The following is a 26,878-nucleotide window of genomic DNA, read 5'->3' as shown; positions in this document are numbered from 1 at the left end:
GGGCAGCAATTCTATCAAACTGACACTAAGATCTATCTTAAGGTAAAATGAAAAGGATACAAATTCCGTGAATAGTCAAAAACTATTTAATTGAAAGTTGTACAAGCAAACAGAATTGGAATAGGAGATTCCATCATATCCTTCTTCCCTTTACTCATATTCCACTTGTATTTGCTGAAAAAATAGATCCAGCCCAGCCAGCACAGGGGGAGCAGCCCTGGCCCCTCCACACCCACCATCCCAACCTGAAACGCACCCTCAGTTGGCCCATCCAGCCAATTCCCTCACACGCAAAGGAAACATCATCAAAACACAGGGAGCACAGCCAGGTAAACATTTAAAATTTATTAAACTTTTTGGTCAAAAGAACTGAACAATTATGTACAACCCCACGGATCGGCTCGAGCAGGCGTCGGGAACGCGGTCGGATTAACGGCTCAGACCCCCCCTGTTCCACATCTCAGGAGTTCCAAAGTGTCACAACCAAGTACAGTATAGGACTGAGTGAATTGAACCTTTCTCTGTAGAACCTCAGGGTTTGCCCTTCCCACCTTCCGGGGACCCTCTGGCTCGGGGGCAGTACCGGGAGGGGTGGTATGGCCACGGTTTGCTCTTGGGAGCTTAACACACCTTCATTCCAGGGAAAACGGAGTGTAAACCACACTTGGGGCTGCCTGGGGGAAGCTGGGGGCTCTGGGAAAGCATTCCCAGGCTGCAGGCACATGGCAGAGGGCAGGCTCTGGCCCCTCGGGGCTGCTGGACGTGCCTGCGGCTCGTCCGGGGGAGGGGGATGTGATTTAGGCCTCTTTGGAAGAAAGAAAACAAAAAAAGAAAAAGTACCTAAGGCTTAAAACAAGTTGGGCAGGAGAGTCCCAGCAGCTGCTGTCACACCAGCTGTGCTTGGGGTGTCCAACATCTGCCCTGGGCACAACCTGGGCCCGGTCTGGAACTGCAGGGGACACACAAGGTACTGTGCCAAACACTTAAAATAAACTGTTCCCTTCGTGACAAGAACTAAAAAGGTTAAAAACCATAATGCACGTCAGTTCTGCCTCTGGCTGAGGGGGGATGCACCACAGAAGCTGCATTTTTATCCTCAGGGCAGAGAAGTGTCGATGTTTCAGTTCCCTCCGTGCAAGGCCGACACTTGGTTAAGGCTGTGGATGTTTCTAGGACCCTTTCCATCTCCTACTCGGCACACACAGAGCCTTGGACAACAAATCCAGTGCAACTCCAACTCTATGACAATGCCATGGAAACTCTAAATTTAGAATCTGAAATACTACACAAAAAAGTTCGTATTAGTCTGCCAAAAACTCGTTGTTTTGGGGCAAACCCTGTCAGAGGTGCCACCAGGACTGTTCTGCACCAGCTCAGGACATGCAATACAAAAAGAAGACTGAATACATCCCTTCAGCTTTAAAAACACGTTTGATAGGCTGTTATTTATTAAGTGGTTTACACCAGAAGGTGTGGTTATAGATACAGTTGGTGAGTAAATAGTCATGGACACCTGCCTAGAACCCAACTCAAGCCCTACCTAAGTGCTCCAAGGTCAGACCCTGCGCTGGCTCCAGGCCTGAGGAATGTGTACAGGCATCAAGCACAAGAAATGTTCTGAAAGGCCCAAATATTACAGCAGAGAGAGCGAGAGAGAGAATTTACACTTTTATGACAACCTTTTCTTCTCGGGTGTTAAATTTTTTGGTCTATAAACTGGAAAGGAAGGCTCAGACGTCAATAAATACATTTGTTTTGTGTTGGCCTCACTGAGCACTGTCCATCAATTCTGCCTGGGGAGGCTCCTCCCCGAAAGCCACCGGGCGCTCCCCCCCCACCGAAGGCAGAACCACTCCAGGGACTCAAAGCCAGGCCAGATCCTCTCCGTTAGCTCAAGGGAAGTAAGTGCATCAATGTTCTTCACTGGTAGGACAACAAGGCCTTCTGTTACAGATAAACAACTGAGCTGAACTATGCGAGACGAGACTCTGTCCACGGGCAGCCATCACTAGTTAACCTTGTCCTGGAATAAATACAAGTTATTGGTGGCAGCTACGGCGATGAAGTTCTCCGTGGGGTGCCATGCTGTGTGGAGAATCTTCTTGTTGAAGTCCAGACTGTCAACGCTTATTTCGTCCTTCTTCCTCTTCCCCCCTGTGCACACTTTGCGTGGCTTTAGGATGGCACGGGATTTGCTGCTCTCCCTGGAGGCCTCGAGAGTCGTGTCCCGGCGCGTGTTCCGGTCAAACATCCTGAAGAAGTTGTTGTAAGATCCAGTCATGATTGTACTGGTGAAGGGCAGAAGAAAGGTAGGTCTTGTCAGGTCTCCAGAAATAACATTCCCCCCTCCTCTCTCCCACATAAGGTCACTGTCAGGCCAAGCTCACGGTCAGTCCATTGCACTCTGCAGACAGACACCTCTGCTCAGTTCCTCTGGGACTGCAGCACTGCTCCCACTGCACCACTTCCAGGTGTTCCCCTGGTCCCCCCATCCTGCCACTGGCACCTGGCTGCAGTTTAATGCTTTGTTCATCTTTACAGGAGCAAAGCAGGTTTTCCTAGTGCTACTGCATCCCCTTATCCTGCGGCAAAAAAACCCACAGACTGGTTTGGATTGGAAGGGACTTTAAAGACCATCCAGGGGCAAGGACACCTTCCACTATCTCAGGTTGCTCCAAGCCCTGTCCAACCTGGCCTTGGACACTTCCAGGGATGGGGCAGCCACAGCTTCTCTGGGCAACCTGTGCCAGAGCCTCACCACCCTCACAGCCAAGAATTCCTTCCCACCTAACCCTGCCCTCTGGCAGTGGGAAGCCATTCCCCCTTGTCCTGTCACTCCAGGTCCATCTAAATAGTCTCTCTCCATCTTCCCCACCAGCTCCTTCAGGCACTGGGAGGCCACAACCAGGCCACGCCAAAGCTTCTCTTCTCCAGGCTGAACAATCCCAACTCTCTCAGCCTTTCCCCACAGCAGAGCTGCTCCATCCCTCTGATCATCCTGGTGCCTCCCCTGGACTCGCTCCAGCAGCTCCTTCCTGTGCTGGGCCCCAGGGCTGGTGGCAGCTCTGCAGGTGGGGTCTCACAGAGCAGAGGGGCAGAAATCCCACTGCCAAATCTGTTTGTGTAAACCGAGCGCTCCAGTGGGATTTCTCCCCTCACTAACTCGGAGCCACCTGCAGCCTCATTTTGAGTAACCAACTTTGGAACCCCAACTCCTGATGCTGAGGGAACTCCAGCCCCTTTTCCTCACCTGTCCAAACCGTTCCAGCAGCACTCAAACTTGTCGAAGATGCAGTCGTTCTCGTACAGGGAGCACAGTTTGCTGCGGAGGTACTCGTGCACCTTGGGGACACGAAATGTGGGTTGGACACAGAAACAGAGGAAAAAGGGGAAAAGGGATGGTGAAGAACAGGTGAACATGTACCTGGTAGGTCTCTACAGGCCTGTTCTCCATGTTGAGGTCCCACACCTTGACAGACAGGTAGTCCCTTGTCATCATGTATCGCCCGTTGTGGCTGAATTTCACATCAGATATCGATGATATTATTTCTGAAAAAAATGACCTGCTGCTAGGATCTTCAGGTTCCTCAAAAACTGCAGAGAGAAGACACAGTTCCAGGTGAAACCAACACCAGGGCTTACAGCTTCTAATATTTTTCAGTATTGGAACATTTTAAATCAATAACTAGTTTCTCTTCCAAGAAAATAGATACTTTTGAAGAAAACAGATACTTTTTAGCAATAATCTTTTTTAAAGCACTGTTGTGCTCTAAGTCATCAGATTGCCAATGACCATCTCCAACACTCAACTGGAGCACAGTCCCAGCAAAGCACAACTCAAGGTCTTGGGGATCAACCAGAGGAAAAAGGTTAAAACCAGCATATGGGTACAGTAAACACCACACCTGAACATCCCATGGAAGAGAAGATAGGAACAGCAGCATCCCAAACACAAGGAGAGTATGGACAAAGTACTTCTCTTTAGACCTGAACCAACACTGTTCTAAACATCCCACTGAAATGTGAGCAGCTACACTAGGAACACAGTTTGTGTGGGTTTAGACAGCAGATCAAGATGTGTGTTGTTTAAATCCAAGAGTCAACCTCTGGAATCAGCATTTCCTGATCCAGGCTACCCAGAACTTGTTCTTTTTTGACAGATCCCTTGTAACAGGAGGTGACTCAGTCACAAGCAGCTAAAAATAAAGTGCATTTAAGTGATTTAACGCAACACTGAACAGAATCAATGAAGTGGCCTCACATTCTCCACTTCCTATTGCACAAATACTTCCTTCCAGCACCAAGAAACCCCTCTCTGCACTGCAGGAAGCTGACCTGGAACTGTCAGCGTGTCAACCCACAGGGCTGATAAACCACAGCTCTTGCAGGAGGGAACAGGGAACACACAGGTGAGTACAGCACAGGGAACACACAGGTGAGTACAGTGCAGGGAACAGGGAACACACAGCTGTGTACGGGGTAGGTAACAGGGAACACTCAGTGAGTACAGCGCAGGGAACAGGGAACACACAGGTGAGTACAGCACAGGGAACAGGGAACACACAGGTGAGTACAGCACAGGGAACAGGGGTCCTTAGGACTTCCACAGCAATGCTGTCTTTCCTCACCTACATGAGTTTTCGTGGCTCAGCAGCCTAAAGAGCATTCACTTTGAACCCCTGGACACCTGCAGTGTATATCCCAAGGACTGATCCCATCCTAGGAGCTGCACTGCTCCCTAGGGGAAGGGTTTCTGGTTTCTAACCCAGTTTCTAACATACGAAGGTGGATGAACTGCTCTGATGAGCAGATATTTTGAGAGGCACCAAGGCTGAGCGTGGCCAGAAGACAGGTGTCACTGGAGCCCAAAGCACTTCCTCCCATCAGTTTATGAGGCAAAAACGGGCCAAGAGCAGCAGAGCCAGATGGTCAATTGCCTCCCGCCCCGCCTTGTGCGCAGTGGTGGCCTAGAGCAAGGCCCCCGTTGTCCCTGTCCCCCGCGCAGGGTGTGTCACTCACACTTGGAGTGGCGGTCGCAGAGGGCCGAGGAGCGCATGTCGCACAGGCGGATGGTGCCCTTGCTGCTGCTGTACACGAACACGTTGCACTGCTGCGGGTGGAACTCGGCCGCCGTGATCACCTCCGTCAGCTCCTCCATGTTGGCCGGCTTGATGTCCACGATGTCTGGGGCGGCTGGTAAAGGCAGGGAACGGCTCACATTCGGCCCCTTCCCGCAGGGAATGGGTGACAAGCGCTGGCAATGCCATGGCAGGAGCTTTAACTTCTGCCGTGTGCGAGGCACACGAAGTAAAGTGGAGCCTAGAGAAGTCTGGATTTCACAGATCACAGAATCCCAGAATGGTTTGGGTTGGAAGGGGGACCAGGTTGCTCCAAGCCCTGTCCAACCTGGCCTTGGACACTTCCAGAGATGGGGCAGCCACAGCTTCTCTGGGCAACCTGTGCCAGGGCCTCCCCACCCTCACAGGGAAGGATTTCCTCCCAGTATCCCACCTATCCCACTGCACTCTGGCAGTGGGAAGACATTCCCCTTTTGTCTGTCACTACATAGTCTTGTAAACAAAAAGTCCCTCTCCATCTTTCTCGATCTGAAACCTAAGAGCCGGTCAGTTTTAGACTCTTAGAATCACAGAATATCCCACAAGGATCATCAAAGTCCAACAAGTCCTCTCAAGCCTCCTTCTTAATGCTTCCTATTGAACACCAAACATATCTCTTTACCTAAAACTTTAGAAAACTCGACCTAAAACTTTACAAGATTACCTATTTAGAAGACAGTATTTCCATAACTTTTGTTTTACTGCAGATTTGTTGATGTAAAACACAGTTAGTTTTGGATAGATGGGTTTGCAAAAAGATCTGAAAATTCTTTCTGCAGTTAATGAAATCATGTGACACAAAAAAATATTGAAATTTGGTTTTTCTAAGAGAAGTGTCACTTGGTTAAGAGACCTTAAACTCTGGAATGAAGTAAGATCTACTTTTCAAACCTGACAACTCTCATTTAAGTTGACTGATCTTCACAAATTAAGGATGCTCCAGCAATTCCTCAGTTTCTCCTTAGAACACACTGTATGGTATTTTACTGATGCTTTTCCATTGGAAGCACATTTGCCCTCAGGAACGACTGATCCTTCCAATGCCTGCTTTCACTGCATTACACCTCCACACTTACAAATTCCCTGTTTGAATCCCTGGATTCAAACACCCACTCTAATTAGTACCATTAAAGTCATTCTCTCAAACACAGCCAGCTGAGCTGCACCAGGTGTGCCCCAAGAGACACCAAAGGATACTAAAACTCCTGTTTGTGATTTCCAAGTGCCAGAGGTTGATCCGGAGGTCATCTGCAGACAGGTACGTGGCGTAGTCGCTGTTGACGGAGATGGAGTTGATGTGGTACGTGTGTGCATTCGCAAATATCCTGCGGGGACTCGCCTCCACCATCAGGTCCATGGGCTTCAGGGTTGGCACCTGCACAGAGAAACACCACTCACTGTGGGCAGAGAACTCATTCCTGATCCACAAGAGGTTAATGAGAGTCACCAAATCGTTTAGGTTAGAGAAGACCTTCAAGACTGAGTCCATTTCCCCAGCATTGCCAAGGCCACCAATAACCTGTGTCCCCAAGCACCATATCCACACAACTTTTAAATCCCTCCAGGGAAAGGGACTCCACCACTGCCCTGGGCAGCTGTGCCAGGCCTGGATAACCTTTTGGGGAAGAAACTTTTGGTAATATCCAACCTCTCCCCTGGCACAGCTTAAGGCTGTTCCCTCTCATCCTGTCCCTTGTTCCCTGGGAGTGGAGCCCAACCCTCCCCCCCTCCCCTCCCTCTGTCAGGGAGTTGCAGAGCCAGAAGGTCCCCCCTGAGCCTCCTTCTCTCCAGGCTGAGCCCCCCAGCTCCCTCAGCTGCTCCTGGTGCTCCAGACCCTTCCCCAGCTCCGTTCCCTTCCCTGGACACTCTCCAGCCCCTCAATGTCCCTCTTGTCTGAGAGGCCCAGAACTGCCCCCAGCACTGGAGGTGCCCCAGCAGTGCCAGCACAGGGACAGTCCCTGCCCTGGGCCTGTGACACACCATGGCTGGCACTGGGGCCATTGGCCTCTTGCCCACCTGGGCACACCTGGGCTCATGTCCAGCTGCTGTCACCAGCACCCCCAGGGCCTTCTCCAGCTTTTCAGCCCCTCTGCCCCAGCCTGGATTGTTCATGGGGTTGTTGTGATCCAAAGGCAGGACCTGGCACTGGCCCTTGTTGTCCCTCATCCCACGGATCCAGCTTGTCCAGATCCCTCTGCAGTGCTTCGTGCCCTCCAGCAGATCAATATCCCACCCACCATGGTGTCCTCTGCCAGCTGACCAAGGGCACACTCCACCTCCTGTCCAGATCATCAATAAAGATCTTAAACACCACTGGCCCCAATACTGAGCCCTGGGAACCCCACAGGTGTGTTTAATTAATTGATGGCAATTAGTTAATTGCACACCACAGATTTCTCTATTGATTTAGTGACTAAACAACTCTGAAAACCACTGAGCAAGAAAAATAATGAAAGAGCATATGAATGCTGACTTTGGATACTGCTGACAAGAATCCTCAGGCACCGACTTCTGCATCAGAGACCTGTCAGGCCCAGCCCTTTGTGCCTCACCCAACAGGACACAGGGTGTGTTTGTAACAACATCTAAAGATTAGAGAAATGTGCCCTTAGAAATGTCCCTGGATCTCAGAGGGGTGCTTGGGACACCATTGGCAACACCATTTCCCAAAGAAATCCTCAATTTAATCCTGAACAGTCAGCACAAATTCAGGGACACCTGGGTGTCCTGCGGCCACAGCCAGCTGAGCTCAGGGTGCCAGGGTTTGGCAGGGCCAGGGCTCGACTGCCCTTGAGCTGCTCCCCAGTGCCAGCACTGAGCAGGGGAAGGTGGTCCTGGCTGTCCCAGCACAACCCCAAGTGGCATCATCCAGCTAAGGACCAGGTCTGACAGTGTCCAAGACAACCTGTCTGCCTGGAGCCAGAGACCAGATCATCCCAGAGCTGCCTCACTGCTTCCCTGGGTTTGTATCTCCAGGCTGTTTACATCCAACTAATGACTACAATTAATCCATTACTTTTTATCAGGCCATGCCCTATCTCACCACACGAGTGCTCCCAGCCTGGCTGTGACATCACAGGTACACTAATGGGAAAAATGAGGAATGGTATTTGGAAATGCCACAGTCTCAGTATTGCTTCTCCTCCATGTCCCCCACTTCACAAAACATGGGGACTATATTTCTGTAACAAAACTTGCCTTCAAAGCCCCCAAAGCCCAGGGTACATACTCTGGCTCTCTAAACCCACAGGGAGGTAGCTCCAGGTGAGGTTTTTCCCCCTCCCAGCTGTTGCTCAGACTTGGCTCACTCCATCATCCCTTCTCCCAAGCTGCAGTGCCTGGCAGGGCTGCAGCTCAGCCCACCCTTCCAGTGCCAGAGAAGCAGCAAGTTCAGAGGAGTGACTACAAGTGTAGGGGTGGCCCTGGCTCTGAGAGCAGGGAGAGCCTCAGTTCTGTTCCTGTTTATGGTGACAGTAACATAGACCCTAATAAAACCCCCAACCCTGCATGTTTCATTTCCTGAGCTCCTGATCTACGTGATCCCAAGTTTGGAGCACTGCCTACTACAGCATGATGTCCAAGACTATTCCAGTGCACTTTAGGTTATCCAAATACTCCAACTTTGCCTCTAACAAACACACTTTCTACCCAACCACAGAACATCCAGCACCCTGTTCCAATATTTGAGTCTTGTTCCTAGAAACACAATATTATAATCATGAAAGTTTCCATCAAGCTTTCCAGAGGGACCTTATTTAATATGAAGTGTCTCCATTTTTTTCTAAAGTTTTCAATGACCCTGACCCAAACATCATTTTTAACCTGCACAGTTCAGTTTGGGAGCACAAAGGTAGAGAAGTACATGCAAAAAGATATGTAAAGTCAGAGACGTACCCGTAGTTCTTTGATTCTGACAGGATCCCTAAGTCTTCCATCTTCATCTTTTAAATTATAACCTTCGGCTCTTTTATCCCTTTCACTTATTTTCCATAATTTAATAGTTTTATCTAAAACCAAAAATTCACATGCTTGAGAATGAGTTCAATTCAAAATAAAATCCCTAAGTAGGGAGTGAGCAGAGTGGACATTACTGACCTGTCTGGGTTTCCCCTGCTTGCAGCACAAAGGACCCTGGCAGAGTTCTTTACCCTGATGGAGCTTTCTATCCCCAGCAGGATGTGCAGTTTGAATAAAATCCAAAGTTCTGCCTGAGCAATAAGGCCTGTGCCTCCCACTCACCCAAAGGACCCTTCACAGGGGGTTTTCACACACCAATTATCTAAGTTCCCCTCTAAGCCCTGTATGATTATCTAAACTATCTTAACAGACCAGTGCTAAGGACAAAACCCAGCAAACCAATGGGTCACACTTGTTTCACCCATGAGATCGATCCCTGGCTAAATGGAACCAAACCTCTCCTCCCTAAACCCCTGCAGAGCTTTAAAGCATTTAAGATGACAAAGTTTAAAGAATGCTTTAAGTTTTTTAAGACATATCAATGTATATTATTTTAATTTCGAGGTCCAGTAGATGGAAGTCACTCCTGCTTTAAAAATTTTATCATGACTTCACAAAAAGTCATTTAAATACAGGGCAAAAAGTGATCCAAACTATGAGGAACAAGCACCTTCCTCTGACTGTAAGAGCAAGCTTTTCCATAGAATAGTTTAGGTTGAGAAAGACCTTTAGGATCATGGAGTTCAACTGTTCCCCCAGCACTAACTCATGTCCCCAGTCCTACATTTCCACCTACAGATGCTCCATGATGTACCAAAACAGAATAGACTCAATACTCACACAGACCTCACACCCAGGATTACAATCAAAACATATTTTGCATATAAAGACATTAAAACCCCAAGTGGGTCACAGGTGAGACAATATTCCAATGACAAAGTCCTTTGTGCAAAAAGAAAGGGTCCTTACCATTTGTAGACAGCAGGAAGTGAGCAGCATTCTGTTGTGGTAACCACCTAATTTTATTAATTTTTTCTTCAATTTCTAGACTTTTCAAGTAGTCAAACTCAGGCTCGTGACTCTGGAAGGTACTGTAAACATTATATTCTCCCCGAGAGAGAGGACGGCTTTTACTCTGCAAGAGAACAGGGCATTTCTTCAGGATGATGTCACTAGGGGCACAAATTAGTGTCTAGAAATTGTCCAAGAGAAAGTCCACTTTTACAATAGACTGTGAATTTTACATTTTCACTCTGATACTGTACCAGTTTAGCATCAATACAGTGCACACAGCCTTCCTCTTTCTTTATCTATAAACATCTGTGTACCCTTCAGGCTTTATTATCCTTCTCTGTGGATGTGGGAGCAAGGAACAGAGAGCAAAGTTCCAAGTGTCCACAGATTTGCATTATCAGATTTGAGGCAACTTGTTATCAGGCTTTTCAAGTGAGTTAATGTTCATTAGTGGCTCCTGTTGGAGAACAGCCCCACTGGTGTTGAGTTTTCCCCTGCAATGTCTCCACGAGTTTCCACATTTCCTCAGTGTGGAGTTTCACTTAATTCTGAGACTTTATATGATTTTACTCCCTAGAGGTCATTCAACTTGTAATAATTTTGGACAGGACCCTCTCAACTGACCCCATGCAGCAGTTCCCTGCCCTTGGAGAGAGCTGCCTTTGCTGGCACTGGTGCTTTCCCTCTCTACTCACACATTAGGTTGGAATAATTTGCTACCTGCAAGTGAAATCAACTCATCTGAGCCCAGGGCATGACGTACAGCATTCCAGTGTGCCTTCCCAAATCCAAGTGTCTGGGGGATTGTATAACCACCATAAGCTGTCAGAACCTGGTTAACCTAGTCTTAAATCCAGACAGGGTAAGAAAATTGTTGTTGCTATATTGGAAGATTACACACTTTAGATTTTTCCTGCAGTTTTGCACATGACAAGAGAAATGTCCCTCATGCCCAACTCTTCCCTCAGTTTCCATGTGCTCCCAAGGAGACAGCTGAATATTCCTGTGTACTTGGGGTTTGGTTTTCCCCACCCTCTGAGGAAGTGAGGTGACTGGAGGGTTCTGCCTTATGGAACAACTGAGCCCTGACAGCTGAGAGCCACCCCATAATAGTCCCACTGCACACAACATCAGTCCCGAGCAGGGGGCACTTCTGACCTTCTCCCTGGGCCTTAGTTAAGTCTGTACCCAGAGTAAATGATGGATGAGCCCTGAGCTGTCTGGGTGCAGACGGGTAACATTTCAGCACAGTTTTCATTTCACTGCTCCAGAGCCCTCCCAGTACAACCAGTACAGCACCTCTGGGAAAAGGGGTCATGAACAGCACCACAGTGAGCATGAAAGGCAAAATACTGGTGAGGTGTTTGTTAACTGAGCATTATCAAAACCAAAGGCTCTATCTCTCATCAACTCTGATGCAAATGACAGGATAACCATGCTCTTGGGGGGGGGGGGGCAGAACTGCCACGTATAATACTGACTTTTTAAAGAACACAATCCCAGACACAACCATTATTTTCCAGCACTTCATGCACGTTTCCAAACCCTGTTGTTGCTCTGGGTATCCAAGCTCAGGGATGTGGCTGCAGGATGAAGGCAGAGGAATGTTACAGCACTGCCACACAGCTGAACTCCTTGCAGGGACCAGCTGAGGAGCTGTGAACTGCAGGAGGGACAATCCTCCCACCCTCCCAACTGGAAATGCTCAAGTGTTTCTGGAGAAGTTGCTGTTCCCACTGGTTTTGAGTCATAGGACCCTAAACCAATTTTTAACCACCTTATCCCATTGTCCTTGCAGCTTAGTTTATAAACTTTTCTTACATCCTCCCCAAAGCACTGTGATTTATCTCGGCTCAGCCTGACCCAGTAGAAGGTTCAGGAAAAGTCCACAGGCCATTCTGCAAAGTGACACTGAGCACACCAAGCACACACAAAGAACTCACCTGAATTTTGGGGACTTTTTTTTTTTTTGGAAGAAGGGAGGAACTCCCACCCAACAAAGCCACTGAGTGCGGCACAGGGCACACATTTAGAAACTTGGCTAACTTGGGGTTTTCTGAGGAAACTCTCCATTTTAAGCATTTAAACCTCAGGGCATGAACAGGTGAAGGGAGCCTGTGCAACACAAGAACAGTGTAGTAACAGCACTTTTGTTTTTTGAGTCACTGACCTCTTGTTCCCTTTGAAATATAACCACTCTGCCACCTTTGTCTCCTGTTGCAAGAAGATCACCAGAGTAATTAAATTCAACTGTTGAAATTATATCAGCTGTAAAGAGAACAGAAATAAAACAGCACTGTAATGTGGAAAGCAAATCAAGGAGTTTCGAGACTTGAACACAACCTAAAATTACAACTTATATTAATGCAATGACTTCATTTACATCCCTAAATTAAGCCACATTGCAAATCCTAACATGGTTTTATTGACAAGCTAAAACACTTGCTCATATCTCAGTGTAAGCTTTTGGGGCCTTCAGCCAAAGTGTGTGTTCTACTGTGGACATAATGCTGCCATATCCACGGAGCTATGCATGCTCCAAGCTCCCCAAAGCAGGAATCCTCTCCCAAGTGGTCCATGTGTGGTGTTCCCTTGCACTGATCCAGGTGAAGCTGAGGCTCACCTGCCTCTTCCAGAGCTGAGCGCTCATGGAGTTAGTTCAGGAGCCTGGAATGGGCAGCTCCCCTCTGCCAAAGTGGGGAAATAGAAGGAAAATTCTTCCAGTGGAGCTTCCTGAACCAGCTCCATGCAGAAGCATCAGCAAAGATAAAAGAAACCAGGAGAGCAAAGGAAAAGCCCTCCAGACCTCCAACTCCAAGTGCCTGCAGTGCCCTTGGACCGGGCCTTGAGAGCACCCAGGTTTATCCCACTGCAGCCACAACTCCAATCAGGAGGTGGCAATAAAGAACTAAGGGCCATCAAACAACCTGAAGCCAAGGGGCAGGAGATAAGGAGCTGGAAATGTCTGTCCCAGGGCTGGGGCAGATGGTAACAAACCCAACAAAGCGCTCAGCAAACACTGCTCCTGCTGGGCCTGCTCACATCAAATATTGCTTTTATGATGCAGATATCAAAACTCTAAGGTTTGAAGAGTATGACAGCAATTAGTTCCAGACTGTGCAATTGGAGACTCACTGAAAACCCCTTTTCTGTATTGATTTTGATGTTCTATCATCTTCGAAATTCCTTTCAATAATGCCCCACTCTCACGAGGAAGGTGATTAGAAACCCTAAGCAGTATTCTCAATATATAATTCATTTTTCATCTTTTATTAACAGACGACTTTAAAAGTTTTTTCCTAGGCTATAGGGATGATGATTTACCTTCTTGGATTAAAAAAACTATTTAGAATGAATAAATGAATGAGTAAATATCTTTTTACAGAGTTATCCCAGCCTTCAATATTGCATTACTAACCCCCTTCTGGACATGTCTAGTTTTGTAGTCACCTTTCTTTAAAGGAAATTATCACTCAGTTACCAGTTATTACCAATTATACACAGGGATTTCAGGAGACACCATGGAAAAGTAAGAAACCAAGGAAAAAGAAATGAACTGATGAGGTGAACAACACGCACTGAAATAGCCTGTCACCGACATGCTCTAGGAAACTGGGAAATGGGGGGGGGCACAGCAAGACAAAAATAGAAACTTCCTTCAAATGTTTTTTTTAAGTTAAAAAAATTGGAACATGAGGAATCACCTTTTTTAACATCACTGTACTTGTTTTATATATAAAAGTATTAATTCAAACCTGTTTTCCCTCTAGGTGTGTTTAATTGAAGCAGAACAATCCCTAAATCATTCCACCCACTGCCCTCAGCACTCTACCACCTCAAAGCAGGTAAAATAAAAAAATTCAAAGAACAAGACTAGAAGTAAAGCCCAAAATGAATTCCAAACCCATCAGTGTTCTTGACACTTCACCCACCTACATTTGCTCTTTATTTCCAAGTCAGCTTAGAACTTCTAGGAAAGAACAAAGCAAACCTCTGCAGGTTCTTCATCATCACATTAACTTTCAGATTTTTGAAGGTTTTTATTAGATGATGTAACATTTTTCTTACATGTACAAGCACCAGTGTTATTTCCCCGCATTATTTTCAGCCTTTTCTACATGCCAGCGAAATAAATCCCAGTGAAACACAGGAAAGGGTGAGCAAAGCCAAGACATCATGGTATTTGCTCATGGACAGCATCCCAAAGCTCTCTTCTCAGGTACAGACACCTTGGTGACTGTGATCTTCTAGAAACAGAGGTCTGTCCAGCTTTCCCTCCAGTTGTTCCCGTGGGGCTGGGACTCTGCTCCAGAAGTATCCATGTAAATCCTCCTCCTGTACCTATGGAGAGCAGCGAGCCCCATGGCTTTACAGTTAAGATATTAGGTTGGCAATATTTCTTTCCAGACATGAAAAATTCATGTTTAGCTTCACTTCTGGAAATGAGTTCCACCTTGGTTACATTCTGCATCCAGAGCAGAAACTCCAAGCTGGTTTCAAAGGTGGTGTATTAAAAGGATTGCTGGCAATTACATTGTGACTCTGTGGCGTCCCCAAATTTAAGAGCACTGAGCCCTTCCAAGGGTAGGAAACACCCTCCCGACACACCAGAAGGCTACAAACACCCACCTCCACAGTAATGTGGTGGAGCCCATTCCCTGACCCAGAGAAATGCTGTGAGCCCTGAGGGATGTGTCCAAGTTCAGAGGGAGTGCTCTGAGCCTTTCACCATCCCTGTGAGTGTGCACCTCCCTACAACAATCCCTGTCACAATTCCGGGAAGTTCAGAGCCTCCAAAGCCTCCTGAGCTGGCTCTGCTGGGGGAGGAAAGGGGGCTGGGATGGCAGAGACCAGCTTTTATTAGGATTTGGAGGTGACAGCAAGCTTATACCTGTAAACTAACTGAATCCCCCCAGGATTCCTCACGGGATTTCTGACACCGGTATCAGCACCCAGGCTCTGTTTGAGGTAATGGAGAATGCAAAGGGATCCACACCAGCCACATTAGGGACCTAAAATAGCTCCCATGAACTTTTCCTCTCTCAGCTGGCCATGCACTGCTGCTCTGGTGAAAACCCAAACCTGAAAGCGTGGAATTACTTCATGGCTCACCCAGGAGAGAAGGGAATTTGCAGCTGCAGCTCGTGCTCAGGACTAACACGAGACACGAGCAGCATCAGGTCCTTTCTCATCCTTCAGAGCTGTTCAAAGCCTTTTGCCAAGAGCCCTCTCCTCAGGCATTTACTGAACAAGGAACCACTCCCTGCTCTCCATCATCATCTAAAAAGGAGGCTGCTCCAACTTCCAGGGGATTTTAACCTAGAATATTCCAAGTACATAATGGACAACACCACTTTATGTGCAGCACATGAGCAAACAATGCACACCTGCTAACCTGGCTCCTGTCCCACCTCTTGAGAAGGAGTTTTAATACACAGCCCCTTCTCCATGATCCATCCCAGAGATCCAAAGCATGGACTGCTCTAAGGCCGAAGGAATTCTCAGCAGCAGCTCATGCTTTGAGAGGAAATGGCTGGATTGGAAGGCAGATGGCTGGCACGGACTGCCAGGGACACTGCCAGTGGGAATGAACACAGAGGGAATATTTCTGTGCCTGCAATCAAGCTCAGAGGTGACACACCTTTCATCCAGCACCCTGTTGTTGTACAGCACTGGAACTCTGTGGACAAAGCTGTGGGAGACATTGTGTGGTCTCCTACAGTGGATGGGAAGGAAGCAGAGCCTGTAGAAGGGGTCAGTGCAGTTGTGTGCTCCTAAATCAGCCTGGAAAGCAGACATTGGGATGCCCCTGGAATGCTGTGCTGTGTGACATGACATCAGGAGGAACAAGACTCTTTTGCAGCAGACAGTGACAACAGACCATTCTGAGGGACCACAGGTGACAAATGGGGGTGGTCAAGAAGAGCAAGGAACCCTCACTTCAGAGCAACTCAGCAAAGAATCACCAAAAAAAAAATAAACGGAGCAAATAAGATTAGTGAAAAAAAATAGAGATAACCTTTAAAGGGAATGGATTATCACAGAGAATTAAGAAGTTTAGAAAACAGCACCTGCTAAAGAGCAAATCACAGAAAAAATGTTTTAAAAACCAAAATCCTATTGGAACTCAAGTTCCAGGCACACAGGGCCTCAGAACTGCTCGTACTGACTTACAGTCACTGCACTTCCCAAAGATTCCCTGGGTATCCTGCTGCACTGGAAGGCTCCAGGGTGAGCAGAGGGAAGTGTGACAGTTCTCCAGCTGGGATGGCTGCAGCCACCACACTAGGGGAGCACTCAGAGCCACTGGCAGGCACCCTGCTCCCAATAGACCCTTCCTCTTCTTCCTCATGCTGGGGCAGGGAGGCAATCCTGGAATTTCAGTCCCTGCAGGATTCCGACTCCAGCACTTGAATTCCATGCTTCAACCTCTCCCTCCTTCCTGTACCTGTCACTGACTTGCTTCCAGGTAAACAAGGGTTCTCCACTTGAACTATGGCTGCCAGGACAGTCAGTGGGACAGTGGTGTTAACCTGCAGTGGGGATGGACTCAAGACTGGTGTTGCTGCTACTGCTCCGAAAATATGTCCTAAAATACTGGGTTTAAACAGTTGATAGAATTTAGAATTGTACTGAAAAGTGAGCTGAACTTTTCAGCTACCGATAACCACTGACAATCTACATATACATAGAAGTCACTCAAAATCACTCATTTGTCAGAATACCCCACTTTACATACTTAACTTTCACATTCCACTTTTAGGATTTCTTTTAAGAGTTAAGACAGGAGTGAGATGTACCAGAAGTCAGGAAAATAAACCAAAGGGGTACAGTTTTGCTCAGATCAAACTTCTCCAAACTTACACTGCTAAACTCTGCCAACCTAAAGTATCCATAAGGTCTAACAACATTTTATGCCCTAATACTCAATCCACTTGCAAAATGGCTTGAATTGCCTTTAAGAACCTGGTAGGGTTTAACTGAGTCCAAAGTAACTCTGCTTTTGGAACTAATTTAAATCACTGAACAGATTTAAGGTCAAGCAAGGGTAGGAGCAGGGCACCCTGGCTGCTCCTCAGCAGCTCGGCCGGCACCGGCCAGCCTGGAAGCAGAAGCTGGCTGAGGTCAGAGCTGCTGCTGACAGGCTGTGGCAAACTCCAAACATCTTGTTTGGAGTTCTCTGGGAAAGCCTGCCAGCTCCTGTGTGTCCTGGATGGCTGGAGCACAGCCACTTGGCTCCTCTGAGGAGCGCTCAGGCCATTCTGCTGCGAGCGCTGGAACATTGGGGAAAAGCAGCAGCACAAGGTGCCACACTGTTGCCAAGGCCTGCCCCAGGGCCTGCCCAGCAAACCCCACACCAAACCCTCCTTCTGGGATGTAGCAGCACCTCAGAGTTCCAGCTTGTAAAAAGACAATTAGTGCCTTTCCCTCATTTAGTTAAATCTGTGTTTACTTGCCAATGGAAGTAGACTGTGACTTGATACTGGAAGACCTTTAAATTACATCCTAAAAATCTGTCTCCACTGAGTTGGGAGTGCACAGAGTTGCCTGGATGTGTCAATGCAAAGCAAGCAAGGAAAGCATAAAGGAAGCACAGCAAGAAAAGGCAGCAGTAAAACCAGAGTTCAGCGAGACAGATGTAAGTGTTCCCTTCCTGCCTGTAGAGTGTGTTCCCTTGCTGTGCCTTCCTTACAAGCCATGAGAAGTAAGGGAGATTGTTTTTTAATATTCATGGCATAATTCAGGATTCTCTATGCAAATCGATTGCTTCAGTATTATTTTGTAACCTCTGGAATAGTAATTTCAGTAAGCTTTCTCCTACTGGAAGTATATTTAATTAAGTCATGCTATTGTTAGTTTTTCCTAAGGAGCTCATTGTGATGCTGTTCCTTGTATTTCTAGTAGGAGTTCAGAAAGGTCTTAACACAATGGGAGAATAAAATTTTCCTTTACTTGCAGCTTTCACACCTTCCTGTCCTTAAAAAAAAAAATTTTGTCATTTTTGATTAAGCTCTTTCCCCAGATGTTAAAACACTCCCCAAACGGCCCAAGAATGAGGATGCACGTGGGGACTATATCCAAGATTTCCTGGGTGCACAGGTTCCCCAGGCTGCTGCCAAGCATTTACCGTTCATCAGCTGTGTGTTCTGAAGTTCCACATTTCATTGAAAACATAATCATGGAATCCCAGTCTGTTTTGGGTTGGCAGGGACCTTAAAGACCATCCAGTCCCACCCCCTGCCATGTGCAGGGACACCTTCCACTAGCCCAGGTTGCTCCAAGTCCTGTCCAACCTGGCCTTGGACACTTCCAGGGATGGGGCAGCCACAGCTTCTCTGGGCAACCTGTGCCAGGGCCTCCCCACCCTCACAGCCAAGAATTTCTTCCCAGTATCCCATCTAAACCTGTCCTCTGTCAGTTTAAAGCCAAGTAATTTATCTTCTCTTATAGCCTAGTGGTTGCTTAGTCTTTTAAAAGACCTTTTAATCTGTTCTTTAATGTCCCACTTCCCATCTTTCACTGGTGCTGAGGATCTTTTCCCCCTTAATTCCCATAAACCTCCACCTGTGTAGTTTTCTGACAAGGCTGTCCTAACTTTGTTATGTGTCAGAGTCAGGAAAGAGATGCTAAATCCAAAAGCTCTGGGAAAGCTTCAACAGTCAAAGGCATTTCTGAACCACTTCTGACTGCCCTCAATGTCTCCTCCTGAACCATAAACTTCTCCTTTCTTTTACAAAAAAGACAGGTATCACTGTCCCAACACTCACAATGCTGAACATTTCTGTACTTATACCCACACTCCCCCTCCCCTTCCTGTTCCTGAAGTTCCATTAACCCGTCATGTGCACATGCCAGAAAAAAAACCAAAATCAAAGTGTGATCCCATGGTAAAGATCAGAGATGCAAACTCACTGTACATGAGCAGGCAGGATACATCCTGTGCTCCACAGAAAACTGAATGACATCACTTACATGACCATTTTACAAATCCTGAAGATCACCTGGAGCTTTTTTTTTTTTTTAGGCACAGCTATTGACTTGTAAATCTGGGATAGAAACTTCCCAAAGTTCCCTCCTGTTGCATTTCTCACAAAGCACACCTGTTCTTACTAGTTCCCAGGATTACTGACATGTTACTGTACCGTAAGACAGTGGAATTTGCTTTCCAGTGCCACAACACCCTGGGGTTTCTGCTGTCTGACACCACTGGAATTCAAAAGAACACTCATTAAATACCTATTATCTACTGGTTGAGCACATTTTTAGCTAATAGGGTGTTGTGGAACTTGGGGTGAAGACAAATTCTTGGTCCATGGGTTGTATGAAACCTCTGGAATAACATGACCTGCTTGAAATGCTGACTCTGCTTTCTCCAGCTGGCACCCAACACGTGCTCAGGGCAAAACTGTTTGTGAAATATTGTCATGGAATGGTTTGGGTTGGGAGGGACCTCAGAACTCATCTCCTCCCATCCCTGCCATGGGCAGGAACACCTTCTACTATTCCAGGTTGTTCCAAGCCCTGTCCAGCCTGGCCTGGGACATTTCCAGGGACGGCACAGCCACAGCTTCTCTGGGCAACTCAAAACAAGGGGAAGGCAAAGAACATCTGAAGTTCTGCTAATGGCAAACCACTGGTTTTCAAGGAAAAATCCAAACCCCAACCCCAGCTTAGAGCCTATCTTCTGCCCCACTCCAGCATGAAGTGACTCCAGAAATAACCAGAAAGGAGACAGTGCACATGGCTCAATAATAGAGTCATCACTCCCAAATTTTCCAGTTCATACAGAAAAAAGATGATACTACAGCTGGCCAGAATCAGGTCTCACAGGGCTGTACCTCTAGGGGAAAAGTTTTTCTAAAAGCAAGAAATCATGCCAGAATTCCCTTTAAAAACAATGGGAACAGGCCAATTAAATTCCTAAGCAACACATGAGAACATTTTAAACCAATGATTTATAAAGACAATCTAATACTAAGAGCATTTCCAAATCACTGGTATCTGCACTTGAGAACAGGTTCAGGATTACAGGCCAATGTATTTTTATTAGATTGTGGTTGTCTTTGCTCCTGCTGTTCTGCTTTCTGGCAAAGTGCTGAGGTGACCCAGCACCCCATGGGCTGCAAAAGGAGAGTTTGCTGAACTGAGGATAACAAGGGATCTCTCACTTTACCAGGGCTGACAACACCAGTCACTATCTGGAGAATTAAAAAAAAAAAAAAAAATGTATTTCTTCAATCTTTAACTGAAGGTACAGAATTACATCCAGAAGTGGCCAAGGACTAGATGCAGAATGTCTGGCACAAGGGAATTTGGCCATATCTGTACATTATTTAATAAACTGGTTTATATTTTGCTTGCCAAAAAAGAACCCCTCCCAAAACAGAACGTTTTTGAACATGCAAAACAAATTCAACACTGAAATCACGAAAGAGATAAGGTCTCAGGCAGCAATTGTATTCCATATTTAGAAAGGTCCTTCCTACAGAAAGAGGCAATCCAAGAATCACAAACTGCACAGGCAATCAGTGAGGGGTTTGGAGCCACGTGGTTTATACTAACAACACTATTACAACACATCTCAAATTACCTTTGTTTTTAAATTATGCTTGTTGCCATCCTCAATATTAAATGTTTCACTCAATGTCTGTTTTATCCTCCAGCCCTCCTCCATGAATCCAACTAAAGTCTTCTGCTTTAGAAAATTCACAGTCAATACTTTCTAAAGTCCCCATTCAGTAAGTGATGGATTTTCCTGCTCCCTGAACACTGCCCTTCTCTTCACAGACACAGAGCCTGCCTAGAGTTTAGGGATCTCTCCCTGAACAAAGGGAATGCCCACACAAGACAAAGATGAGAATGTGCTTTTCTGTAATAATGACCCAGTTAGGAAAATCCTGGCAATGGAGCTGGCAGCTGCCAATCTAATAGAGCCACTTGTCACAGTATTTTTATTAAGCAACACACCTGAGGAACGACTACTCAGTAGAAAAATGTATGTTAGACCTGCCCTGTAAAGGAAGTGATGTTTGGGTAAAGCTGCCTGAGTATCAGGCTTTGGAGTTTCAGCTCCTGAATGACCCTTAAGTGAGGAAATTCAGCAAGGCAGTCTGCATGGAATAGGTTGGACATGCTGGCATTTTCCTCTAGAGAGCTTAAAAACTGCACAAGAATTGACAGAAACAGCAAGTTTCCACTATCACAAAAACTTACGTGAAATCCCAAGGCTATTTCAAGGCAACAGCTGCCCATCAAGCAGGTTTGGATGTGCAGTTTGGTAAGAGAAGATTGAAAAAACCGGTAATGAGGAAATATGTCCATAACTGGGCCCAAAATTCTAGCAGTCTATTTGCACTCTTGCTGCGCCCTGCTGAATTAAATTCGGGCAATTGTAAGAAAATAAACCGGGTATTTTCATCACTGAGTTCCAGTTTCAAGGCAAAAAGTAACGGGAAGGGAAAGGCCACAAACCAAAATAAAAACAGGGAGTCACAAAAACTGTAAATACTTCTGGTATTCCCAGAGGAAAACCAAACTCTTGCACCAATTTCTGCAAAAACACAGGTTCTGCATGGTTCCTTGAGCCTTCCCGCTCTGCACAAATCCACATTGCACAGGATTTGCCCCTGGGAAGTGACCCCAGGAGCCAGGTGCACCCCGGGAGTGTTTCCTTTGCAACTTCTAGTCCCACAGATGACAGCTCCCAAGAAACATAAAAGCTACTTAAATATATTTCCATAAGAATTCTGGGAGCTTCAGAGCAACAGTAAAAGCTACAAAATATATTTAGAGGGAAAAAAAAAAAAGAGGAGAAAACAACTGAGTGAGTCTAGTTTCTCGAGCAGTCTTCCAGTCAATTCCTCCCATGGCTATTATTTTAAATGGAATGCCAAACAAGTGGCATGAAAATGAAAACACTGTCAGCATAATTCCCCAGCAGCAGACAGCAAGGAAAAATATTTACTGCATCCAGTAAAAAAAAAAAAAAAAAATCTCAAACCCAAGCTGAACACACAGAGCCCTGAAAGTCTGTTCACACTTTAGAAAGGAGCAGCGCCAGCCTGGACAATTTGAACACAGGAAATTTCGGGGAAAAAAGGAACTTTCTCATCAAAGTCAAGCAAAACTCCCCCTTGGTTCTGCACTACAGAGGAACACTTTTCCCAATTAAAACGTTTCTTGTTTCCTACTCTGTCCGAAACACGCCACACTCGGAAAGTTTCAGAGAAATGCGAAGGTGTGCCCTTTTTCCCTGCTTTAAATATCCCTATTTATAGCTCCCAAACGTTAACAAGTGGGAATAAAATCTCTCCACAGCTGCAGGAAGCCTTTAAACTGCACTTTTTAATGCAGCACAAATGACAGAGCTGCACTCTCTGTGCGTCAGAGAGAAACTTGACAAGCCTGACAGACTCCACTGAGGATTTTTTCCCCCTCTCCCTGTGATTTATCACTGTCAGTACCTTTTCTCTTGAGCTCAGAACTGTGTCCAGTTCTGGGCTACTCACTACAAGACAGACAGGGAGCTACCGGAGAGGATCCAGCAGAGGCCACAGAGATGATCTGGGGTCTGGAGCATCTCTCTCATGAGCAGAGACTGCAGGAGCTGGGCCTGGTTAGCCCAGAGAAGAGAAGTCTGAGGGGATCTCATCAATCCACACAAATATCTCCAAGGGGTGTCAGGATCAGCTCCCACACTCTGTTCAGTGGTGCTCAGGGACAGGACGAGAAGCAATGGCCATAAACTAAAACACAACAAGTTCCACCTCAACACGAGGAAGAACTTCTTTCCACGGAGGTGGCAGAGTGTGGAACAGCTGCCCAGGGAGGGTGTGGAGTCTTCCTCTCCGGAGACATTCCAATCCCACCTGGACACGTTCCTGTATCACCTGGCCCAGGAGACCCTGCCTGGGCAGGGGGACGGAACTGGGTGATTCCCCCTTCCAGCCCTAACAATTCTGGGATTAGCTGTGAAGCCCCGGAGGAAGGCGCCGTGAGTTGTGCGTGATGCTCTAAAGGTGGGACGAGAGGCTCGCTTAGTCACGGCCCACCCCCGGCCCGGCCGGGAGCACTCGGGGTGCCCGCGCCCCCCTCACCTTCCGCCACGTCCTCGTCGATCGCCCCCTTCACCTGCGAGAAGCACCACTGCAACTCGTTGCTGCTGCCGCCGCCGTCGCCTCCAGCTCTCGCCACCCCTGCGGAGGGAAGGGGGAGAGGGCGGTGAGGGAGGGAAGAAGGGAAGGAGCGGACCCCGCGCCGCCCCCGGCCCGGCCCGGCGCCCTCAGGGCCGCCGCGCTCCCGCATCCCCCCCGGTGCCGCCCGGCGCGGCCCGGCCTGCGCCCGGCTCCCGCGGCCGCGCGGAGCGCACCCGCAGCCCACGGCGGGGCCCATCCCGGAGCGGAAGGCGCGGCCGAGCGCGGACACCGACCTGCCATGGCGGGGCGAGCCGCGGGAGCGGGGCCGGGCGCGGGGCCGGGAGCGGGACGGAGCCGCCCGGAGCCGCGGGAGGGTTCGCGGTTTCAAAATGGCGCCCATTGCCGGGCGGCCCGGCCGTGACGTCACCGCCGGCTCCCCTCGGGGAGGGCGGGCCGGGCCGGGAGCGGGGGGAGCTTCCCGGTGCTGTCCCGGAGGGATCGGGGCGCGATGGAGGGCGGCGGGAGCGGGAGCGGGAGGAGGAGGGGGAGCAGGAGCACGAGCAGGTGGCGGCGCGGCCGCGGAGTCGCTCCCCGGGCGGCTGCGGGGACTCCACACGCGGCGCTCCGAACGCGCCTCGGCGTGAAGGGATGAGGCGGGCTCGCCCGGGCTGGGGGATAACGCCGTGCTTCCCGATTCACTGCTGCTCCCGCCGGGAAGGGTTAGTTGGGATGGTTCCTAATAACAATAAAAAAAAAGACAAGGTGCTTCTGTCTCGTTTGCGCCCTCGGCGAGCGCCAGCCCCGCGGTGAAGGAAGGGCGGGCAGCGGGGATTCACGTTTACCCTGGGACACATTTACCACAGAACCACAAAACCAGGGGGCTTGGAAAAACCTCCCAAGATCACCGAATCCAACCTGTGACCCATCACCCAGCTGTTTAAACCAGCGGCAGGTACTGCCCCTTCCCGGGATTCTGGAGAGAGCTCCAGAGACACACTCCCGTCTCATAAACTGAATATTCCCGGTGCTCCCTTTATTCCAGCCTCTTCCACCGACGGCTGTTTTCAAACTACAGGTACTGGAAGTTGTGCAGAGGCGATTTTTGTCCCTAAATCCCAAAGAGCAGAAAGAAATCCAAATGAATTCCCACCCCCACACCCCCCCAACCCCTATGTTGATGTATTTTTGACCTCAAAGTCCTCTCAGAAAGTGTTACAACTTAATGAACTCTAAAGCCCCAGCTCCTTCTAAGGAAGGGCCAAGTGCTTGGAAAGGTAACAGAGCCGCGTTGTTGTGGCTTAAATCTGAGGTAGTTTCCAAAATCGTGTTGCTCATAGGAAGTACAAGGAGAGGGATGGATGAACAGACACCACTAACTGTGATCTTGAACATAGATGAGTAAAGAATATCTGCTTTCTTACAGACTCATGTTCGTGATAAATCAAACTGTTTGCAGGTATCTTTGTCTCTCACTGAACAGAATTCCACCTGTAGGTTCCTCGGGATCTCTCTGCAGAAGAACTGCAGTTCTAACACTGCCCAAGTTCAGGATGGTTCTCTCCAAGATGTCTCTGCTCTGGGCTGGCAGCCTCTCTGACACCTTAGATTCAGAAACGCATTTGACTCAAATTTTCTGTATTTAATTTCTTGGTATGACGTCTGTGCCCATTTCGGAATTCATTAGTTGATTTGTGTTTATTCTTTATGCAGTGTGTTGTGTATTTAAGAATTTAAATGAAATTATTTTCAGCTTTGTCTCTTGGATGTCTCCTCTGTAGCTCTAGGAGAGTCATCTTTTAAGGCAAGGGGGTATTAATTGTGTTTCATTTGCTATCTGTTCTCTTCATAGAGAACTTAAGGAGCAAGTTTTGTGCTTGGAAGACAACTTTCCTGTTGAAAATTGTGCTGTTTATTATCTGATTGACTTGCACTTTCAGCCATACTGATTATCCACCCATATCCATATTGAAAAGTCATGTTATGCGTGCAACATAATTGTGTAGGTACCCAAAAATGGAGAGTATTTCACTACTGGAAATCCAAACTGTATTTATTTTATTTTTAAAGGAACTCAGACTTGAAGTTTTTATTTTTGAAGATTTTATTACTTTGTATTGGTGACAGAATCATTAAAAATAATTAAGTTAATACATGCTATGAGGTGTAGCTGAGCTGCAGCCTTGGCCTTGTGCCTTGAAATCTTATTTCATCTTGAGCTCAACGCTGGCTGTGTTCTCTTACAAGAGGGGAAGTTTGATGTCACACTGTTGGCCTGTGTCTGCTTCAGTTTTGATGACAGCTCCTAGCCATGAATCAGGTTTATGACTGGAACTTCTAGGAATTCTTTAACAAGGAACATAATTTTAAAAGCAAATAAAACCCCAGTGGAAGCTCAATATTCTTAGTGGCTTTTTTTGCGTGTGTCGTGTTGCCGTGACGGTGAGCTGTGTGTGTAATGGTGGAGTTTTAAAAATAAATATAATTGTTGTCCTCTCTTGTGTCTGTTTTGGGTGTTTTCAGCCTTCCAGGGAGTGACTGGGAAGGCAGAGAAGAGCTTGTGCCTCATGGGTACAGCTGAAGTCGATCCATGGGAGCTGCAACCGGGGAATCCAGGTTAAACTAAGGAAAGGGCCAGGTGAGCCCTGCAGGTCCCTCCCAGGGAAATGGTTGGAGTCTGTGATATACACTCAGTCTTAGTTCTTACCTTAGTGTTTCTGGGGGTTGAGGGGGATTTTTTCCCCCTTTTTTGTGCACTAACATCTGCTTTTGGAGTGAACCAGATGCCTTTATATGCCATAAGCTCATGTAAATTAATGAGTATGTACAATCTGAGTGAGAATCCAAATGCCAACAAAGGTAAATTGTTTTGAGGATATTCTGCTAATTTGAAACCTGAAGTTAAAATAGCTGATAATTAAGTTAGTCTCTTGAAATGGGTACGTGCATTTGTGCATTCTCTAATTTATGGAATTATGAGCAGCATCTTTTAAAAAGTGTTGTTATGTTCTTGTGGAGCACTTTAAAAAAAAAAGATTCATATGCAGAATGCACCTGCTGTCATGGATTATGTTCAAATAAGAGGTTAATTAAAGTGAAGAAACTAGTTTGTTTAGATGGGATATTAGGAAGAGATCCTTCCCTGTGAGAGTGGGGAGGCCCTGGCACAGGTTGCCCAGAGAAGCTGTGGCTGCCCCATCCCTGGAAGTGTCCAAGGCCAGGTTGGGCAGGGCTTGGAGCAACCTGGGATAGTGGTCTGTGATTTTGTCTAAGGTTCTTCCCAGTGTCCCACCTAACGCTGCCCTCTGGCAGTGGGAAGCCATTCCCCCCTGTCACTCCAGGTCCTTGTAAATAGTCTCTCTTTGTGTTTCTTGTTGCTCCTTCAGGCACTGGGAGGCCACAATTAGGTCATACCAAAGCATCACTTCTCCAGGCTGAACAATCCCAGCTCTCTCAGCCTTTCCTCACAGCAGACCTGCTCCATCCCTTTGATCATCCTGGTGCCTCCTCTGGACTCGTTCCAGCAGCTCCACATCCTTCCTGTGCTGGGTCCCCAGAGCTGGAGGCAGCTCTGCAGGTGGGGTCTCACCTGAGGGGGCAGAGGGGCAGAATCCCCCCTCCCCTGCTGCCCACGCTGTGGGATCAGCCCAGGGCACG

General features: G+C 47.5%; 1 protein-coding gene across 2 annotated transcripts; it reads right to left on the bottom strand.

Annotated features, from left to right (window-relative positions):
* Positions 1-330: 330 nt before the first annotated feature.
* On the bottom strand, positions 331-23,635 carry PPP2R2D (protein phosphatase 2 regulatory subunit Bdelta). Of its 2 annotated transcripts, XM_050337546.1 has the most exons (10): positions 23,518-23,635; positions 23,186-23,284; positions 12,259-12,356; positions 10,044-10,209; positions 9,012-9,124; positions 6,315-6,492; positions 5,020-5,184; positions 3,425-3,594; positions 3,251-3,342; positions 331-2,288 (listed from the first exon to the last, which is right to left on the bottom strand). In XM_050337546.1, the coding sequence occupies exons 1-10, from the start codon at positions 23,522-23,524 to the stop codon at positions 2,009-2,011; spliced, it is 1,368 nt and encodes a 455-aa protein (XP_050193503.1). In that variant the 5' UTR covers positions 23,525-23,635; the 3' UTR covers positions 331-2,008. The 2 variants fall into 2 exon arrangements, with proteins under 2 accessions (XP_050193503.1, XP_050193509.1); XM_050337552.1 differs by lacking the exons at positions 9,012-9,124; positions 23,186-23,284; positions 23,518-23,635.
* Positions 23,636-26,878: the final 3,243 nt, after the last annotated feature.

Source organism: Myiozetetes cayanensis, unplaced genomic scaffold (genome assembly GCF_022539395.1).
Source record: "Myiozetetes cayanensis isolate MyiCay16 unplaced genomic scaffold, myiCay2020 scf10, whole genome shotgun sequence".
NCBI classification, from domain to species: domain Eukaryota; kingdom Metazoa; phylum Chordata; class Aves; order Passeriformes; family Tyrannidae; genus Myiozetetes; species Myiozetetes cayanensis.
This window is presented reverse-complemented; position numbering and strand designations above follow the sequence as displayed.

Excerpts from the sequence above, each read along its gene's own strand:
- PPP2R2D (XM_050337546.1), bottom strand. Across the intron at positions 12,357-23,185 it reads CGACGAGGACGTGGCGGAAG|CTGATATAATTTCAACAGTT; the intron begins GTGAGGGGGGCG and ends TTCTCTTTACAG. Across the intron at positions 5,185-6,314 it reads AATCACAAACAGGAGTTTTA|ACATCGTGGACATCAAGCCG; the intron begins GTATCCTTTGGT and ends CAGCCGCCCCAG.